Below are 22,545 nucleotides of genomic sequence, written 5' to 3'. Positions count from 1 at the left end.
GCATTTCTGATTCTTACAAACAGTCCCTTAACTCTGCTTATTTAATGGTGCAGTAATATTGCTATAGGGAAGGGGGGGGGGGGGTATAATTTGTTTATACAATTATTTCTGTGATTTATTGGATTTTGTACAGAATACCAATAAAAAAGACTTTGAGCAAGATTATGCTACGTTTGCAAATAACAAGGAGGTCAAAGGTCAGCTCCATTAAAGCTGGGGTTTTGCCCCAGCTTTAATGGAGCTGACCTGTGACTCTAGAAAAATAAGTAGTTTTATCATCCATGAAAATACAGAATAACAGGGCTCGGGGGGTTTGCTACCCATTAACTCATTTATACAAAACAGGGGGGTAAAACTTTGCCCCGAGCGGAAACAAAAAGCGGATGTGTGTGTGTCACTGTGTGTGTGTGTGTGTGTGTGTGTGTGTGTGTGTGTGTGTGTGTGTGTAACTGTGTGTGTGTGTGTGTGTGTGTGTGTGTGTGTGTGTGTGTGTGTGTGTAACTGTGTGTGTGTGTGTGTGTGTGTGTGCGTGTGTGTCACTGTGTGTGTGTGTGTATAACTGTGTGTGTGTGTGTGTGTGTCAGCCAAATGCTCTCATGTGCTGCCTCTTGTTCGTCATCATCCTCGCAGCCCCTCCCTCCCCGTTATCCCCCCTCTCTCTCTCTTCCCTCTGTCTCACCCGTCTCCTCTCCTCTCCTCTCACTCCTACTCACCGTACCGGCCCGTCCTCCGCCTCTGCCCGGCCAGACACCCAGTCAACACCCCGCCGACGACTCCACCAGCGGGGACACAGTACCCATAGTGGGGGACAAACTAGCTGGGACACGACGAGACAGAGAGCTGAGAGTTGGGAGGAAAAACTGCGGGTCGCATTGCAGCATCTCATCTTTTTACCTTCCATCAGTGTTGTTCTTTAAGAGGAGAAACTAACTTTGTCCGCCATGGAGAGATGAGAGATGAGAGAATCAGCCCGGAGACTAAACTTGGACACAAACTGCGCCCTTCTGAGCAACAACCAACCAGCAGAGCAGAGGACCGTTAGGTTGTTTTAGCTAGCTAGCTAAGGTGGGACCCGGACGGACGACTTTGTGGACATTTTTATAACAAACAACACCGTCTTCTACCGCGTCACTACGGCGGGACAACACCAAAGTAAGTACCCGTTAAGTGACCGTTAAGTTACCGTTTCACTTTCGAATCTTTGAGAGTAGCCGTTATTCGTTTTAATGTGCGCGTGAGTGAGTGAGTGAGTGGGTTATAACGGTGAGCGTACGTCATTACGTCATCACGTAGTCATGTAGTAGAGGGTTAATTAAATATAACTAAGAGGCTCCTTTTTGGGGGGGTTTAACGACAAATGTCGGTGTATTGTTGTAAATATGTGAAAGTACGTTAATAACTGTTAACCTTTGTTGTATAATGTGAAGAAGCCTGGCTCCTGGCCCACTGGTGGTGAGTCTAAAGTTTGCTAACTAGCAGCAGATTATGTCACATTATCACTAAATATACACAACTACAGGCTGCAGGATACAACACCATGAGGTGAAATATTCAGGGTGATACCACATGTAGACCCTTTTAAATGATATCTACTCTTAAATTAGAGATTAGTTTGAGTTTGGGACCCCTCCTGCTGCCATCATCTTCACTTAGCTATAGTTTAACTCCCTTCTGAACAGCTAGCTACATATGAAGATAGATAGATAGATAGTAACTTTATTGATCCTGAGGGAAATTAAAATTCGCAGCATCACAGTTCCATAGTGCAAAACATGTTAGTAAAAAGGCAGTAAAAAAGTTAATAGTGCAAAGTACAAAGTACAAAAAAATATACCAGATAAAAAATACAAGGAGATGAAGAGACTGTTAAAAATGAATATAGTGCAGGGTAACTCCAATAGCTTAGTCTAAAGTGTACTGTATGAACACCACAGTGACAGAAAAACACATTTAAAAGATTATATGAGAATAATAATCCCATGAATGAATGACTTTATTTCGAACATAAAAATAAATAAAAACCAATACAAAATAATAACAAACAAAACAAGCGTAATAGTGTCCAGATAAAGGAGTAGGTAGAAGTAAAACTTATATTTCCCTACCCCTTCCTCACTTCTCCTCTAATAACTCACATAATATAATATAATATATAAACTATTCCAGATTTATTTACATCCCAAATTAAATATATGAACAGCATCCCAAGTTTATTTACAACCCACATATCCATCCGGAGTTAAAAAGTAGATATAAACCAACCCTTAACACAACCTTTATCACAACTCTTCCTCAACCATATACCTCCCAGAAATATCTTTTTTGTATAGCTTTTTAAATTGATTTATATTTGTGCAGACTGAAATACACATACTCTTATTTGTTGTACAAACAGAATGCTTTTTAAAATTCAATTTTACTCTTAAATTATAACCCCCCTGGAATCGAGATAGGGTAGCTGTAAACTCAGCCACTGGGAAGTCCTGATGAATATGATGGGAATAGTGTTGTTTTGCTTGTAACCAAATGCTTGTTTATACCGCCATGAGTTCACACTCAAATTAATACAAATCTATGACATAATAACAAACAAATGCATTTGCATGCAGTCAAACATCCTGTTAATCATTAGTTGGAAGTCCCATGAAAGACTGGCAGTAGTGTTGAAACAATATGTCAAGTAATCAAATAGTCTTTTATTAGTTATTATTAAGTATTGAAGCATTTGATGGTTTTTAGCTTCTCAAATGTGATGATTTGCTGCTTGTCTTCTGTTATATATCCCTGTAAATTGTATATTTTGGCGTCATAGTTTCATAGACAGATCAATTAATCCAAAGGATAATTGGTATATTAATCAATGATGGAAGGTATTGTTCCCCAGAGTACAAGATACTTACTATATGTGATGGTCAATTTAAAAGACTAACTGAATAATTCATTCTGAAGAGAAACCCTCTCATTGATGAGAGAGCTCTGCGTCGAGGTCACACATTATGTTAGCCCCACAAACCCCTGACAGTCTAGAGAAAAAGAAAACATCTTATATATGGTTTTTGGTTTATCTCTTCCAACTAGCACCTGTCAATGATTACAACTTCTACTGCTACTAATCAGTAGTTGAGTTGGAGGGAAGGAATCATTACCATGTAGAGCTTCCACTCAGCAGAAAGAATAGCCTCGCATAGATATATACCCAGGGGCCATCTGATTGCTCTGAGCAACTGTACTTACTCAAAGCGCATAATTGGCCTGAATCCAGTCAGAATCAACATGACAATATATTACCCTCACACCTCCTGAGCAGGTCTATTCAAAATCAGTCTGCTGACTGATTGAATCTCCTCATTAATAATGCATGAGGGTCACAGATCGGTGCCAAAGGTACTGAAGTTGACTTTCTTGTGATCTCTACCTTTAACACAGAAGATTGCATAACAGTGGTGAGACAGATCACCACAGACTTGCTGTCTGCTCTTGGGATGATCTTACATTTTCTCCCACTTGCATTATATCATTTTCTGTAATCTCTTGTGTTTGCGTAACCACTGTATCTTGTACATTACATGTACATCTTGTAAATGACACTGAACTGTTTTTGGTGAAACCAAGATCCAGAGGAAGGTCTAAAATGTGAAGAATGTGTCTGACTCACCCTTCGAACCCTCAAAATGACCAAGGCATGACCTGAGTTACAGCTGACGAACCAGGCCTCCGGGAAACTGACACTTCATCCCACAATATGTGCATTCAGGATGTCATAGTTTTTACTGTGATATACAAACTGAGGCTGCTTGTTGGACTACACAAAATGAAGGATGTCAGTACAGAAAGTTGGCATAGGCTACTTATTAATCTGCACTTTGACTGATGTTGAAAATGGCCACATTTTTGCACCAGTACATTACATGTATCCAGTATTTCCATCAAATATTTTACTCTTGTCAGTGTTGAAATCACAGTATATCAGCTTTTAAACTAGGGCTGCAACTAACAATTATTGTCATTATCAATTAGTCAGCCATGTATTTTCTAAATTAATCGCTTGGTACTTAAAATATCCGAAAAATACTGGAAAACACCCATTATAAAATTTCCCAAAAGCCAACGTGATCTATTCAGATAGGTAAATGTATCAAACCAACAGTCCATATCCAAATATATTCAGTTACCATCATATATGAAAGAGAAATCATAAACTATTCACATTTGAGAAGCTTGAAACAGTGAATAGTTTTCATTTTTGCTTAAAGAAATGACTGAAATGATGAATCAAATATCAAAATAGTTGCTAAATATTTTTTTGTCAATTGATTAATTTACTAATCCTTTCATCTCTAATCTCCCCAAAATCTACACTAAATAGCATACTAATTAAATTAGGAAAGGTGACCCATTACATAATTTTACTACATCATTGAGTTAATTTACTAAACAGTCAGATTTATCAGTGAAATGTGATGCCATTGCAGGTTTATAGCCTGTTTTATTGTAGCTTTTGCAGAGAAATCCTCCATCACCTCAGCAATGGATGGCATTACTGAGAGCTAATTACTACAGTGCCATCATCAATGTCAGGCTTAGAGCTGGGTATCATTTCAAATCTTGTTATACTGGTGCTAATATGATACCTGAGTTTTGGCACTGACATCTAATTACCTTTTTTCATTACCTCACAAAGAAGTCTGATTGTATAGAAGTCTATGAGAAAATGAACCTACCGTGTTTTCGTCTAAGAACTTTAACCCTTTCACAGTGTTTTTTTAGTTCATGAAAGTTAATTATAACTCTCTATGGTCTATGGTTTTTCGCCAAAAAAAAACACTCACCGAAATAAGCGAAACTTTGTGTTTAATTTCCTCTTATGGGGCCTTCAAATGGGGTCGTGTTTACTGCGTTCACGAGAAGAGAACATATGAACGCCCCCCTCTTGTGCTATTCACGACCTCGTGAAGTGGAAAGTTTCTGAAAGCTCAGAGTTCACGAGTTTTGACGTGAATACTGACATTGTCAGGAATGGCGGAAGCAATGGAAGTTAATTTTTCAGTACATAATAAGTGAGTATATTGTAATTTTAATCATATATTGTACTTCTTCGTAATTTTATGATGTCTGAGGAAAATGTTGATATTCCCAACGGCCTCATCTTTTTCCTCTGTCATTATGCCTTTGCATTTACTGCATTATGTAATTGTTATCCTCTGTGGCTTCTAGACATCGACAGTAACGTTAATATTGCCGTTGCTTAGCAGCGGTGTTCTCACAACTTAACCACTTGATAGCCAAGCATATCGTGCTCCGATGTTGTACATACGAGCTCTCGAGTTTCATTTGAAGGCACCATATATTTAAAGCACCCATATAGAAGAACTTTGCCTATATAAAATGCAATCTAGATTTCGCAAAAACAATTATTAATTTCAGCAAATATCTAATCAAGGAATAAGTAAACAAGAATCTGAACAAGCATTCAATGCCAACTTGACAGATCATTACTTGGGGCTACAGACATATTTCAGTCAGTACTCAAAAAGTATTGACCTCGATATCCTGTCCATACAATATTTAAAACCTATGAGCTACAGTAATGTTCAAGGCCATGACGACTTATCTGACAGACTCATTTTGACTCTTTGGTCTTGTGATCTTTTGTGATATCAGCATGTAGTCAATGTAACGTTCTGTCTCTGACTTATCAAACCTTCAAACTTGAGGCACTGAAGAAGACTCTGCTTTGCCCTCTCATGTGTGCACTGTCCAAGCTTTCTGTCTCCCAGTATTTAAATGTTGCGGTTTGAATGAGTCATCTGTCATTTAACAGCTCAAGTATGGATGGATATGAGTAAATGAGTAGTTATGTGCACATAGATGGTATGTTATGAGTGACTCACTTCTATTGCCTCATGACTTATGTTCCTTTTGTCGACTCAGTTTCCTGTCATTCAGATAAACAAATTATTGGGTGACTATAAAACGTATTCATCCGTGGAGAGTGATAGCTGGAGCGCTCCCTTGGTTTGGTGGCAGTATGTTTACATTCTCCAAATACTCCTGGACTCTGTACCAGGTTCTAGTCTGGTCTGTTTAAGTTTTTCTCGTCCCTTTATTTCATCCATTTTTTGAGAAACTGCATTATGAGTTTGTAAACCCAGGATTTGGGTAGAGCTGAGAAGAAACATATCAGTAACATCTGGAGCTGTCCTCTGCTGGCCTGAAGCTGGATCTGTGTTTACAATCACCACATCCGTTTAATGTATGGTCATAGTGAGGAAGAGAGAGGAGACAGTGAGATAACTTCCGTTCTCCCTCCCCTGCCAGAGGCATCCTTTATTTTTATTGGACCTTTGAAATGGTCAGAGTCTAGTCATGTGATCCTGTGGGCCAATGGGATACCTTGTTAGGAAAGCTATGGGGGGTGGGGCGGAAGAGTTTTAACATGCTGAATTCACTGGATGATCTCAACTAGAAACCCTAAAAATATCCTCTTGAATCCTAAATCGTCTCCACACAGCAGCGATGCAAAATATAAAGAATTTGTCCTTGTTTAGTTGCAAGTATTTCCTCCTTGATTGTTTATTTTTGGGTGCATGTTTGTATGTTGAGCCTAATTACAGCGGGTACACTTATTAACCGTTACAGTTCATTGTTATTAAGGGAAATCATTTAATACACAGAAAAGTCAACATAGTCATACCTGTGTGCATTCCTTAGCACTTCTGCCCCTTGAATCATCTTTACTTGTGCTCAGAAGCTCATTTCTGTTTTTGGTTAGATGATCACACTGCTTCTTATGGAGTCAGACTCCTCACACAAACAAGCTGTTCAGCAGAGCTCACGAGATCTGTCAGGACACTCCAGGTGGAGAAGTGAGGTGTAGTGCTACTGAAGTGGAAGAGTTGGCAAAATAACTTGGAAAAAAGATGTCACCCTTCCCATCCACCACCACCAACTGTGCTGAGGGGAGAGAGAGAGAGAGAGAGAGAGAGAGAGAGAGAGAGAGAAGGGAAAGCCCAGTGCTCAGCCAGCCAGGCTGTTCCAACAGGAAACAAGAGCCATGACTAACATGACATGATGTGGAAAATAAGCAACACACTCAAGCATGACACTGTCTCATCGTCAGAGCAGCAATATTCTTTATCTTTAGGACTCAACGAAGGGTGGTGTATCAGTGTCAAACACCAAGAGCTGATCTGAATAAGTTGTATTTAAAGAACTAATAAGGCAAAGATAAGGACATTGACAAAAAGGGCTGGTTATCAAACTTAAATACTTTTTTGGTACGAACCAAAAGGTGTCCATAAAACCGCCAAGCACCAAAAGCTGCCATGAGGTATCTGGTCAGATTTCTGAATCTGACCAGATACAGAAATGTCCAGATTTGATGCACCAATCGGACTTTTTCAGTCTCATTACAGATAGCGATACCTGGGCTTCAGGTATCGGCCAATACCGAGTACCGATGCAATACCAGTGTTTAATTAATAAGATGTATGCCTCACTTTATTTATGTGTAAGGCAACATCAGGCTTGACATGAACATTGCTTTCCTACCTTTGTAAAACTAAATGTGACCAATAAATACATAGATATAAATTTACTGAATTGTTATTTATCATTAAAATAATAAATCGTACACCAGCAACTTGGTTAAAAAAATCTTCAAAATTAACAGGAATTACAATTGAGGTGTAAACCTTTTTAATGCAGCAACAAATTGGTCAAAACTTAAACAGGAATTTATATTCCAGTATATAATGTAAATAGTATAAAAACATAGAATTTAATTTAATAGATCGGCCCCATTGTCACCAATATCCGATTCAGCTATTTGAGTCAGTATCGGCCCGATATCCAATTCGGTATCGGTAAAGTTAATGTGCGTCTGCTTGTGTTAAGATAGCATTTTGCAAACTCTGAAAAGCTGAAATGATAAGGTGTTTAATTGATTTGCCCATTGTCAAGCAAAAAAAAACGAACAATTTTGAATTAATTAATTGTTTAAGTCACTTTTAAAGCAAAAATGCCAAAGATACTCTGGCTCTAGCATGTTAAATGTGAATATTTGCTGTTCTTCTTAGTCTTCTATGCTAGTAAACTGAATAGTCCATTTTCACATCTGCCATTTTGACATGTCATTGCAGGGTAAACACAGGTCTAATGAATAACATTGACTGGTATTGTGCACGCTGGCTCACTGGAATGGCTATGACACACTGAATAGAGCGGGACCAAAATTAATGTTATCAATTACACCTGTGTTTACCCTGAAAAATGGCTGCTGTGAAAAAGGCATATACCTTAGGGTTCGGGACTGTTGGTCAGAAGAAGTGGTGCCTTCAAATGGGATCGTATTTACCGTGTTCACGTGAAGAGTCCATATGAATGCCCCCCTATTGTGGTATTCACGACCTTGTAAGTGGAAAGTGTTGAAAGCTCCAAGTTCACGAGTTGTGACGTGTTTGTTGACATTGGAAGCTCATTTTTCGGTGCATATATATAATGTATAATACATTTTTTTTATAAAATTAATATAATATATTATAATTTTAGTCGTATATTGTTTTTCTTTGTAATTTTATAATATGTCTGAGGAAAATGTTGCTATTCCCAACGGCCTCATCTTTTTCCTCTGTCATTATGCTTTTGCACTTCCTGCATTATGTTACCCACCTGCTAGCTTGCTAAATTGTCAGCCTCTGTGGCTTCTAGACGCCAACTGTAACCTTAATATTGCCGTTGCTTAGCAGCGGTGTTCTCAAGACTCAACCACTTGAACGGCAAGCATACTATGTACACGATTTTCCATGTTGTAAACACGACCTCACGGGTTACATTTGAAGGCACCAATACAACCAATGTGAAGAAATCACCTTTGGATCCAGGAAATTTTAATTGGCAATATTTTACATTTTTGTCTCTTAATCAAGGGAATAATCGGTAGACTAAAGTTCAATATTTGAAAGTGAAACTTTTGCCTGAAGCACACTGTTACTTTGGTTAAAGTCCTCGTCAAAGTTGTCTAACCACACTGCTTCTCTTTAGGCAAACCTATACCAGACCTTTGCATCCGAGTCTAATTTCAGCTGCATATTTTAAAGATATTCAAAGGAGGGGGGAAGCATTACACATGGCTCTCGAGGCCAAAGAGGGAAACCTTCTTGATTACTGGCAGGGAGCAGCAGGGTGGGAATGGGAGTGGAAGTGAAGCGGTTACAGGACTCTGGCATTTACAGCTGCAGTGGGTGGAAGGGGAGTTACTGTAGTTCTGCAAGGGGACTCCAGAGATGGAGTATGTGGGGGCGCCTCTGCTGCTATGCACATATGGATGAATCATGACTCACATCTCTCAGACTCTGGTTCTCCCTCAACACCACCCCTTTTTACTTCCTTTCTCTGCCACTCCCTGAACTAAGCAGCAGAAATATTCATCTCTGTACTCTCTGAATAAAACTTTCGCAGCTGCTGTCAACTGTTTAGGAGGGCAGCGGTGTTGAAAGCACGAAGCTCAGTTGTTGGTCTGATTTGTCCTCCCTCACATGGGCCTCCTGAGCTGAGCTCCCAGCATGCTGCTTGTGCTCTGTTATATGCATTAGGAAAAACCTACAGGCAGGCTTCCAGTGAGAGGGAAACGTTGGTGTCATCATCTAATTCTCTTAATAACATGGTAGCAAACATTCCCAATCACAGATGTCTTCCCCTATACACAGCCCAGCCTGTATAGCTGCTGCCCCTACACACTGCCTGTGCATTCAGATTTTAGATAGAACTATATTTTTGAGGGTGTGGATTCTGCCTCGAGAACACGTGTACTGGTATCTTGGGTCTTGAGCCTTTAGCTTTACAGCCTAATAAACCCATAGAGTTGACTCCTTGTGTGTCCTGTGTTTGTTGTAGGATGCTGTCGGGGCTGAGCGAGTGGTTCTGGCAGGAGCGGCTGTGGTTTCCGAAGGGCCTGGGCTGGGCTGACCTGGAGGATCGGGATGGACGAGTATACGCCAAAGCCCAGGACTTGTGGGTGGCGCTGCCCATCGCTTTCGTATTCCTCATTATTCGTCAGGTCTTTGAAAGGTCAGTCCATTTTTCACGCTGTCTTACTGGATATCTGTGCCCCTCATCTAAGTCTTTGGTTATTAATTCAAACATTCGCTTCCTCTATATTTACACATTTCTTTCTGTCCAGTCCAGCTGCTTCCTTTTCTTTCTCCTTTAGCCTGCCCATCGGTTATCTCATCATCTGACCTCTAATTACATTGTATTACTCCAGGATTCTTATCTCAGCAATGATTTAATGTTCCCTATGCTGCTGTGCCGTACAATATATTAAGTAAAGCTCTATTCTTCCAAGTGACTGATATTGTTTATCATACAAGTACAGTGTTCCTTTTGTCATTACAAAGTCCACATGTGTTTTATTGCTAATGCCAAGAAGCTCTCTTCCTCATTATTGTTTTTATTTTCCTAACTCTAATCCAATCATACAGTGGTAAAATATAAAGTGGGTTTACTGAAAATTTTATAAATATGATAAGAAACAAACAAATAACATTATTATTCCATTTACTTATATAAATATGAACGATACTTGTTGCTCTTTGGGTTATCACGCTACACATGGCATTGAGGCCTTCACTGGGCAATGTAATCATTTTAGTATTTAACACTATCCTTGCGTCACCCTGACTTTCAGCATCTTAATCTCTCAACGTATCCTCATACAACAGTTCGTATGATATCTTACGGAAAGTTATTCCTCATTTTTCGTGCATTTTCCTACGATTGTTCAGCAACACGTGACACACATGTCAATTTCCGCTCGTTACATGCATACAGTCTTTTCAAAATAAACTTCCGTTTAGGTTAACAAACAAAACTACTTAGTTAGGTTTAGGAAAAGATCATGGTTAGGGTTAAAATAACTCAGGAAGTGGCGTAATTTAAGTACGGAAGTTACGCAACAAATGAATCAACGCTGACTCCTGTTTTCATATGGGGTACGAACACCGGTCTCCTGGGCGAAAGTCCGGCTTTCTTTTTTTTTACCTACCCATCCACCTCAACCTGCTCCCTACGTGGCGTTTGATGTTCTTTATATTTCCTGGTTCACGATTACGTGGATTACATTCAAATCGATTTTGTGGGATACAACAAGTTACTTTTCGTAGGTATAGCTACAAACGGTGTATGAGAACAGCCTGAACCTCTAATGACTTAAATTACTTTTTATGTCTATTAGCTTATTTTACCTCAAATTTTAAATAATTTCTCACAAATTAAAAGAGTTTCCATGATTGCATCTGTACTGTCTTTAACTTCTCTACATTTCATCTCCTTTTAATCTTGACAACCTGTTTTGTGATTGCAGGACGGTGGCGACGCCCCTGGCTTCTCTGCTTGGGGTGAAAGAGATAGTGCGGCTCAAAGTCCCTCACAATTCCACACTGGAGTCCTACTACTGTAACATTACCAAAAACCCCACACAGGTACATGTTCGCACACACCCATACACACTTCAAAAAAGACAGAGCGTGCTGTGTGTGTTGTCAGGAAATTAAATACTGAAATCTGACCTCTTTGTGCTGTTCTCAGACTTCAATAGCAAGTCTTTGCAAGCAGACCGGCCATTCAGAAAGACAAGTGCAGCGATGGTTCAGGAGACGAAGGAACCAGGACAGACCGAGTTTGCTCAAAAAGTTTCGAGAGGCCAGGTAAACACGCACACACACACACACACACACATATACATATAAAAACATAAAAACGTATACGGACATATGTCTATTGAGCTATGGAGCAGGTTGAAACAGCTGCAAACCGTTGCGTTCCTCGGGCTATATGAGCACATATCTGAGGGCAAAAGTAGCCCTCTATTTTTAACATGCACTCATTACAATGCCACTCTGCTGCTACCATGCCTGTAGCCTCAACTCTCCTCACACACACGCACAAATCCAACCATCCACACTCATTAGCACAGGGCCTCTGCAATAGGGGCTCCGTCACTGCTGTTGGTTTAACTCAATTAATGCTCGCACATAAAAATAACCAACAGCATGATCACCTACTACTGAAACTAGCAAGTTTCAGCTGGCAAGATTCACACCGTGGCAACAGATGACACTTAGAAAATATGTACAGTGCTGCAGATAATCATATCTACAAGAGTGCCATAAACAGCGGCAGATAGCATAATACTTTTAGCATCACACACAGGCAAACGTTCAGTAACATGCATGTCGACAAACCCTTTGATAGCTGATCTGTTAATACATTATTCCACCCCGTGTGTTGTGTTCAATGTATAACTTCTCTGTAGTGACGTGACTATCATTAGCTTCATTGTCATGGTCATTGTTCATGTGTGTCGACGGATCCATAAAACCCTTTTTAAAAAAAAAAAAATTTTAACGTGACTTAAAGGATGAGTTCACCCAAATTACAAGAAGACACAAACCTCATTGGGTGCAGTTTTCACCGGAACTAAAGGGCTGTTTTTGTCACCCTATAAAAAGTGTTGACAGTGTGTTCTGTTATCCACATCGGTGACACTGTTGCTGAGTAATTTCATTTTTAAGCGACATCAGCTCAACAAATTAAGTTTAAACTTGCTTTCATGGTGTTGTGATGGAGGCAGAAATCTTGAGAAAGAGAAATAACTCAAAATCTGAGCAAATTAAACGAAATCTATCTGCATGAATAAAAGTTTTTTTTTGTAATTTTGGTGAAGTGATCCTTTAATCTGCAAGAAGAGGAAGCAGTGTGTGAATGTCTCTGTTTCTGCTGTATATGTGTGGTTGGCAGATGATATTTAAGAAGATTGTTGTTCCGCGTATGATGCTTGTGTGGATGTGTACAGACGTGCATGTGACTGCATTCCCCGGTTATGGTGTGTCTCTCGCTGTGCGTGTTGCGACATTTCTCTCCTGAATCAGCCTGTTGTTTGTGTGCACACAACAGGCTTTCTGTTACTCTCCCTTATTTCCCCCACTGGTGTATCTATCTCTCACACTCTGTGTATCTTCTTTCTCTGTGTTCACTTTTCTGTTGTTATGTGTGTTTGTCTCTGCTGCTGTGTTTGCCCTCTTTACACCTGTACGAGAGGCTGTAGTGAGAGTGACCCATCACTGTCTCTGTTACAGGATATTCACGGGGAGGAAACTGTCTGACAGCGCTCATTGTGTGTCAGCACGTGTTTGGCTGTGTGTGTGTCCTGATTTGACATTCTCAGTGCAGTTCACCAGATTTTTCCAGACTGTTCATTCAGCCTGGCATTTCTTTCCAACTGGCATTCTTGTGTGTTTGCGACTGTGTGAGCATGTGTGATGTGTTTAAGTGTCTGCAGGTAGAAAATGTGTCTATTGTCTTTTCCCCATTGACTGAGTAGAAAGTGTGTTTGTATGTGTGTGTGTTCTCTTGCAGTTGGAGATTTACCTTTTACCTTCTTGCTTTCATTGCTGGCCTGGCCGCCCTCATCGATGTGAGTACTGCCATGTTAACCTCGACCCCTCCTCCTCCTCCTCTTCATCTCGTCTCCATATGTTCACATGCTCATTTGTCACCTGCCCTGCCATCGTAACATGACAGTTTCCATGGTAGTTTGTCTTTTTTTGCTGTGATAACCTCACCTCTCGCACTGTCAGAGGGGCAGCGTTGACTCGTTGCCATGCTGAGTCAGTTGATATAAATACACCTGTCGAGCTCTGCTGTCTCATTCACAACACATCTCTCCATGCAGAAACCTTGGCTATATGACCTGAAGGAGATGTGGCAAGGCTTCCCTGTGCTGGTAAGTCTCTGGGATGGCTATTTACACTGAATGCACCAGGGTTTCTGCAGAAAAGTCTTCAAAAGCATTGAATTCCCTCACAAAAAGGCCTTAGAAGGCATTAAAAAGTTTTCTTCAATGAATATTTTCTCTACCTACTGAACGTTCTTTGCCACTTATCTTGGTCCAGGTCATGTGAATTGATTCATGATTTTACTTGGAAAGTTTTATACAGCTGGGAAGTACTGACAAAATGTGATATAAATGTCGATAAAAACTATTATACTTATAATAGTCTGCCTTATTGTCCTTTCCATCATTCTTTGACTGGTATGACCATGAAAAAGGTATTAAAGTGTAGAGATGTTCCGATACCATTTTTTCCTTCCTGATACCGATACCTGAACTTGCGGCACCGGTCGATACCGAGTACCGATCCAATACCAGCGTGATAAATATAATATCTTCGTCACTTTTGGGCTATCTTTTTGGAATTTAATTAGTTTAACTGCCACGGTTTGTCCTTTTTTTCACCTTCTGCCTTGGGGAAGACGTTGTGCTCTTTCACGTGATGCATCTTCAAATGTTCTATAAGATTGCTGGTGTTGAAATTGGCAACACGTACTGTACATATCGCCGTTTTACTGTTGGATTTTCTACTGTGAAATATTGCCAAATGGCTTATATTTTCCTCACTCTGACTACCGTTACCAAAGAACGTACATTGCCAAGAAGTAAAAATCAATTGTTTGTTCCATTGCAACATCAGCGCCCAGCAGCAAAGCTACGCTTCCACCATTTTGGACTGAAAGCGACTACCGGACGCCAGTAAAACGTCTGCCTACAAAGTGCCGTACAAAAGTAAAACTAAATTATTACTAAAGTGGTGTCAGCGGCTGTTGTAAAAAAAACACCGCCGTTTCGTCTCTTTGCTTCTATACTCTTTGCTGTTACCGTTACAATCACAAGAAATCCTCCTAATACAGAGTTACTAATAGAGCTGATATCATTAGTTAATTCATTTAGTAAAAATGCCAAAAAATCAACCGGTTGGTCTCTGTCTTCTGTAATAATCAACAAATATTTCTCGGTTTTTACTCTTAGCAGTACAAAACAAACATTTATAAAGTGCTAACCTGGGCTCTAAGGACTTGTAATGGACATTTTTCAATATTTCTGACATTTTATAGACAAAACAATAAATCGACTGATCAAGAGAATAATAAGATTAATCAGAAATAGTGATGATAATGGTTTAGTTGCAGCCCTATAGTTTCCAATATAGATTTGCTCACATTGGTGTACCGATTTCAAAAGTAAAGCTCTGTTTTCTCTCCGTCAGACTCTCCTGCCATCTCAGTATTGGTACTACATGATTGAGCTGGGTTTCTACGGCTCTCTGCTCTTCAGTGTGGCTTCTGATGTCAAACGAAAAGTAAGTGAATTTATCTCTCAACAGTCACTTATACATGGTCATTACATGATTAACTGTACTCAAGAGGAAGACAAAGTCTGTTCTTACTCTGATAAGTTTGACATCTGGCATGGACTGTGGGCTGGACATTAGACTGTTGTTACACGTGTGTTTGTGTATGTATGTGTGTGTGAATGTTTGGACTTTGCTCAGCACTACTACATCACTACAGACACACACACACACACTAAAAACATGCAACACACAAATATATATTCCCAACATTTTTGTTGTCTCAGCATAACAACCATGTCTCCTTTCGCTTCCTCTGTAGGACTTCAAAGAACAGATTGTTCACCACGTGGCGACCATCCTCCTCATCAGCTTCTCCTGGTGTGTTAACTACATCCGCGCTGGAACTCTCATCATGCTGGTCCACGACTCCTCCGATTACTTCCTTGAGGTAAATGTCATTCAGACATTCATAGTATATCGATTAGCACGTGCTGCATCCCCACTGAGTTTTACATTTAGTTCACACATGATTCACTGATGACACACTGCCACCTTGTGGAGGAAACTACACTTTGGTCATCTTTAGTTGAATAGAGGCAAACTGGATACCATTTTTTATTATTCAAACAAATACATGATCTTTTTATCTGCAACTTTCCTGTTAAACACATTTTATTTCTTTCTCCCTCTGACAGTCTGCAAAGATGTTCAACTATGCCGGGTGGCGAAATGCCTGTAACTACATCTTCATTGTATTTGCTGGAATCTTCATTATCACTCGGCTGTTCATCTTCCCCTTCTGGTACACACACACACACACGTTATAAATTATTGTTTTATTGTGTTGTTTTAATATGCACCTGTGTGTTAATTAAGCTACCTCCTCATTAATCCTCAATATCTCTATTGCAGGATTATTTACTGTACGTGGGTTTACCCAGTGACAATGTATGAGCCCTTCTTTGGCTACTACTTTTTCAACGGACTTCTGATGACTCTGCAGTGTCTACATATCTTCTGGGCTGTCCTCATCATACGCATAGCAATCCGCTTCCTCACCCACAATGTAAGCAAACAAAGACATCAAATGCAAAGCTCAATACTCTGTTTATTCATCCATTTACTCTTTGAAATTTCAGCACTCACATCACACCTTCATCATCCAGCACTGATTCTAATACAAATATACAGTAAATAAAGATAAAAAAATAAACTAGAAATAATAGTAGTACTAATATACTTCAAAAGAAGTTGAAGTTAAAATGAAGTTCCTCGAAGAAATTGAAGTTTCAGTGTAAGCATGTGTAAGTGTTAATTTAGGTGTTAAGCGCTGAGTGAAGTTGAAATGAAATTGCTGACAGGAGTTGAAAAGGGAAAGTGATGAATTGAGCTGGAAGAGTCAGTCGAAGTGAAAGTCCTGAGAGAAAGTAGTGCCAGTTCAAGTTTATGAACTAATAAAAACATGTCAGTTGAAGTGTCAACTAAGGTGCAAGCACTGAAAGGAGTTGTGTATAAACACTGAAACACTGTCAGCCGTGAAAAGAGCTGGAGAGTTTAAGTGTAATCACATAAAGCAGATGAACTCACAGTCAAAGCATTGCACTCCTGTAACATTGTCAGACTCACGATGAACAGTTTTGAAGAAATCATCAAAATCGATGCAGCAGAACCAAAGATATCGTCTTCTTTAAAATCATAGAAGTTTAAGAGCTCACATCCACATCATCCAGCAAGGACAAACAGAAAAACCCATACATCCATCCATCCATTTTCTTCCGCTTATCTGGGGTCGGGTCGCGGGGGCAGCAGGCTTCACAGGGAATTCCAGACGTCCCTCTCCCCAGCAACGTTTTCTCTTGGGGGACCCCGAGGTCTTCCCAGGCCAGACGAGATATATATTCTCTGCAGCGTGTTCTGGGTCTACCCCACGGCCTCCTACCAGTTGGCCGTGCCTGGAAAACCTCCAAAGGGAGGCGTCCAGGAGGCATCCTGATCAGATGGCCGAACCACCTCAGCTGGCCCCTTTCGACGCGAAGGAGCAGCGGCTCTACTCCAAGCTCCCTCCGGATGTCTGAGCTCCTTACCTAGCCAGCCCTGACACACCAAGCCGACGGTCGGACAGTTTGAGGCCGTCAGTGAGCGTCTGTCGGTCTAATTTTTTTGGTGTGCCCCGCACCGTCTGCTCTAGTCTGGCCGTGTCTGAGGTTTTTCGGACGATTCAGCTTGTTGAATCGATGGCGGAGCCCATCGGTGAGAGAAATCTTTCTGATTGGCTGTTCAGCTTAAATGAATTAGTGCTCGAGAAGAGAAACGGAAGTGAGGAAAGCAAGCAAACGAGTAAAGTCAATCTTCATCTCATCTGATCATTCCAATACACGGATACTTTCACAATGACATGCCCGTCTGGAATGAAGCTATGTCGTGAGTGAAAGTGGTGTGGAAATGGTCGGCAAACACTGCTTTATTTCATGTACGTATCATAACAACGGCATGTCTATCCGCAGTCCTCGGTCTTCCGGTTTCCCTTTTTGAATGACGATACAGACTACCGCGACCTGCTGGTGTGGAGCAGGCGCAGAACGTCGGTTCTAACTGGCTGCTGGCTGTAGTCTTTACAGTGTGTTCAAGTGCAACTTGTCGCCCAAAACAAAGGCGACGTGAAGCGACGCAACAGGCAGCCTTCGTCGCCGCTCGTTCTCTGATGTCGGGTTGGTGTGTCCCCAGCTGCCACCCCACAAAGGAAGCTCAAATATTGATTCCCACAAGATCAAATATAACGCTTAAAAACTATAACTACATGCAACATAAGAATATATTGCATACAAGCTATGAAAGAAATATGCATTATATATAATACATATTTCAAATTCATGTCATTTTACAGATCTCTAATGCACAACCAGATGTGCATGCGCGCACACAAACGCACACACACACACACACACACACACACATACACACACACACACACACAAACACACACACACATATTTTCATGCATGCAACTGGATGGTTTGAGTTTGTTCTGACACTATCCAGAGCTCCAGAACAGTTTGAACATTGATTAATGACGTTTTTCGGCCTCTTTTGTTTTTCCAGGAAAAAGTGGACGATGAAAGGAGTGACAAAGATGAAACAGATGAATCAGAAGAGGAGGAAGCAGAGGATGATAAAAAGGACATGAAGAAAAATGGGCCAGTGCAGAACGGCCACAGAGTCCACAACAACAACCACAACAAGACAGAGTGAAAGCAAACAAGTGTCGGGACGACCGAATGTGAGAAGGACTCATATCCCTCAGTGGGGGAGCCGGAGGGAGGGATGAACAGAGAGAGAAAAGAAGAAGGGATTGTGGGTTAGGGAGGGGGCAAGTCATTCCCTTAAAACCAAGAACAGCAGGAGGAAATTGGACACTGTTACTTTTGCACAACACAAAAACACTCACACACGTTCATTCGTACTCTTAGAGGGCACAGAGATCCAGCAGATGGTATACACTACATTAAGTGGCATGGCTCTTTTGCTTTGTCATTAGAGAAAAATGTATCGTCGTCAGTCCCAAAATTTCAAAGAGACAGGGGAGAAAATGGACAGAGGAGGGGGGTGATGCTGCTTCTACTTTAGCTTTCCTTGTTCTGTGTGCCTTAGAGCCAGCTAACGGCTGTTAAAATGCCATTTTTAAAAAGCTTTCTGCTTTAATCTTGTGTCGCGTTGTTTCGTTGCACCTTTTTTTGTTTTCCAATAGAAGAAACAAAAGAGAATGAGTTTTAAGAAAGCGAGACATTAGGGCATTTAATTCCCTAATTTTCTGTCTATGCAATTACGTAAGTGTTCAGCTATTGCAACGTCTTTGCACAAACATACAGTGTCTCTTATATACTGTAATAACTTGCAGTAGGACTGAGTGCCTCTGCTCTCCAATGCGGCCTGTGCCATTTATAAATTAACATGCCTTATAAGGTTTAAGAAGTAAATTTGGGGTCAGTTTTGTACATAAAATCAAGACGATTTCTTGTTTTAATTTCAGTTCAATTCTTAATCCAGCAGCTAATTATGTTCAATACCTTCTTCCAAAAGAGATGTCTGACCTATAAAGGTCATCAGTCTCGGTTCTTTGCTGTTTGATCAGTCAGAAATGCCCAGAATCACTGCAATATAAATCACAGCTTCCTGCTAGTTCTGACGAAGCTGAATGTGTTTCCTCTCTGGTTTGGCTGAAGCTGTTTGATCCAGTTCAGAGTCTTGAATCACGCTGATGCTGCCATCCACTGAAAAGTGGTTTGCTTTGTTGAAAAGCCATGGAATGGGACAGATTTCCAGATTTTACAAACGTGGGCCAGATTTCTTCAATCCACTGCCTTGTAGCCTGGGTTATGTTTGTTAACCTGGGTTAGAATTTTAAGTGTTGATCTAAGTGAATGATTTTAGGTATGATTGTGTGTATGAAACGGGTTTTACAGGTTATTTGATGTTAAGGAGGTAAAATATACTGAAATCAATTTTTAGCAGTTTAGTGTTTGTGAGGGAATCAAGAGATGAGTGTTGCAGTTCTGTTGTTATGCTTTAAAAGTTGTTTGTACGTCAAGTGCCTTATCTGTAATGTATGGGAAGCTCTCACTCCTGTCTTCATGTCCGCTCGTTTTCTTTCCTGTCTCCACCTCACATCACAGATCCAACTCCAAGACTAGTATCTCCTCACTCCTCTCATCTCATGTATCACTCCTCTTCTTTATAAATTACCTTCCTCTCAGACTCGCCCTCATTCCACCACCACGTTCTTTTTTACTAACCCAGACCAACCAGCAACCTCTCTTCCCGGTGATACAGAAGAAACAGCTGTGTCCTAATTACAGTGTTATTTTTTTTCTTATTTTGTATTTTTTTTGTTTAATGATGCCTAAGTATTGTTATTAATAATAAAAGCAAAGATCATGAATCACAATGAAAGCACTTTTTTAAATTTGTGCATCATGTCTGCAGTGCAAACATCCCACACAGTAAATCTTTTACGTTTCTAAATCTCAGTAAATAAAACATTAGACCATTAAACACAAGTGTATCTCCATCAAAAGATTAAGTACAAGTAGGCCTATAAGCCAAGTATACTTAGACTTTTCTGTATACTTGTCAGTATGAGCCAAGTATACTTATGTATACTTTTGTTAGGTATATCTCTGATAAGTACATACAAAATAAACTGAAATTATGCTCTCTTATTTTAAGTTTAAAAGAAGTACACTAATAACACACTTGAATATACTTCTTTTTGGTAAGAGTATCTATATTGTCCTATAATATAACACTGAAAAGTGTCATTCTGCACAATAACAGCTTTTGTCTGAAATTAACCTTTTTCCTCACGTGCCTCTGTGGCAGGTCACTGAACATTTCTACCGGACACTAATTTTTTTTTGTCTGCCATCTCTGAAATCTATGTAGAACGCTTTAAAATTGTAAACACTGAGTCAGTGGTACCAGACTGTAGAATTATGGAATATATCATCTAACCTTAATCCATGACTATATTTGGTAACACTTCATTTTACAGGTCCGCAGATTTCATGGTAATTAGCAAGTTATTTTTTCCAATTTATTCCAAGAAATTTTTTGGAAGTACTGCCAAATTACCCCAATATTTACTTCAAAATGTATCAAAAATTACTTTATTATAAAGATGATTTCATAATTATATGCTAAAATAGTATATAATCGTTAAAATAGGGCCCTTAGACGCTGCTTTTTATCGGATGTGGAAAACCAAAAGTAATAGAAGACACTTCTGATCAGGCACAAATCTCTCCATTGTGTGACTTATTGATTACACAAATTTAACCTGGTAGCTAATGTAATGATTCAGGGAGTTTTTAAAGAAATTTCAAAGAAGTTATTAGCTAATTATCATCTATTTACCAGCAGACATTGAAATAAAGCATATCAATTAACTTTGTATTCTTTTCCTGGAAATGTATTAAATAAATTACCAGCTATTGAGAAATAGCGGAATATCATTATTAAATAATGTTTATAATAAAGTAATTTTCAATAAATTTCTAGGTAAATATTGGGGTAATTTGGCAGTAATGACAAAGAAATTTCAAATAGGTTAATTGCTAATTATCACCTAATTACCATGAAATTTGTGGACCTGTAAAATGAAGTGTTACCATATATATTTAATTTAGGCTTTAGAATTGCTTTTTAAAAATAACATTTTAGAGAAGAAGTACACTAATAGCCCACTTTAATAAACTTCTTTTTGGTTAGGGTATCTACAGTATATTGTCCTATAATATAACACTGACAAGTATCATTCTGCACAATAACAACTTTAGATACTTGTATTTGATACTGTAGCTAGTTATTTCCATGAACACTTTAAATAAAGGAAGACAATTTGCCTGTCACAGGGTGTTTTTATAGTGTGGTATTGTTCAGTAGAGGAACTATATTAGCAGGGAGGAGGAGAACATGGATTTCCCAACATTGTCACGTCATTAGTATCTGGCTTGTGTGACGTCCAATAGAAAGAGGAGGAAAGAGAACTAGACAGCTTGTGCTCTGCCAAGGCCTGTAGAAGGAGGTTAGGACACGGGTCTGGAGGTATGTGGTACAACACATGCGCAGTGTGACTCAAGAAGCGGTCGTGCGTTGCGACTTCTGCTATGTTATGAACCATCCAGACCTCTCAGGTTCATCTGGATCAGGTCTGCTTAGTGTCCACCAGAGTCAGAACTAAACATGCAGAAGAAGCAGCGTTCAGTTTTTATGCACAAGAACAAGCTCCCAGAAACCTGCAGGACCGCTCCAACTCTGAGTTCTTTTAAATCAAAGCTTAAAACGTTCCTGTTTGCTGCTGCCTTTAATTAAACCAGATAATGATCTTATACTGCACTAGAGCTTTTTCTCTTGTGTGTTATACTCTATGTTAGCTTCTATCCTAACTTTTATTTTTAGCTTGTTTTTATTTTCTAATCTTTAATGTTTTTATAACTGTTTAAATTATGTCTTAATGTTCTTTTGCACTCTGTCGCAATGTTCTTGAATGTTTATGTAAAGCACTTTGAATTGCCCTGTTGCTGAAATGTGCTATACAAATAAAGCTGCCTTGCCTTGCCTTGCCTTACACAGACACAGAAATAAAATGTAGGGACAAGGACAATAAAGCTGGACAAATAAAGGTAAGGAATAGACAGGACTGTTATCTACACAAGTAGTGACAAAATATGTGTCTATATAACTATTATAAAATATATATAGAAAGCACCAATTATCAACAATAAAATAAGAATAAAATGTCAAGTGTTCTGGAAGTTGTAAACAATACAAAGAAGTTTTAAAGGGACTGTTTGTAACT

The 22,545-nt window shown here is 39.6% G+C and overlaps 1 protein-coding gene across 1 annotated transcript; it reads left to right on the top strand.

Annotated features, from left to right (window-relative positions):
- The first annotated feature begins 543 nt into the window (after positions 1-543).
- Positions 544-20,133, top strand: LOC119496477 (ceramide synthase 2-like). Its single transcript, XM_037783797.1, has 11 exons — positions 544-1,152; positions 9,895-10,068; positions 11,363-11,480; positions 11,587-11,705; positions 13,417-13,474; positions 13,733-13,783; positions 15,105-15,197; positions 15,511-15,639; positions 15,887-15,993; positions 16,104-16,257; positions 18,291-20,133. Exons 2-11 carry the CDS (start codon positions 9,896-9,898, stop codon positions 18,438-18,440), a joined length of 1,152 nt encoding a protein of 383 aa, XP_037639725.1. The 5' UTR covers positions 544-1,152; position 9,895; the 3' UTR covers positions 18,441-20,133.
- The last annotated feature ends 2,412 nt before the right edge of the window (positions 20,134-22,545 follow it).

The sequence above is a fragment of the Sebastes umbrosus genome, chromosome 11, assembly GCF_015220745.1.
Source record: "Sebastes umbrosus isolate fSebUmb1 chromosome 11, fSebUmb1.pri, whole genome shotgun sequence".
Classification (NCBI taxonomy): domain Eukaryota; kingdom Metazoa; phylum Chordata; class Actinopteri; order Perciformes; family Sebastidae; genus Sebastes; species Sebastes umbrosus.
The sequence above is the reverse complement of the archived record's forward strand: the minus strand, read 5'-3'. Positions and strand labels throughout refer to the sequence as shown.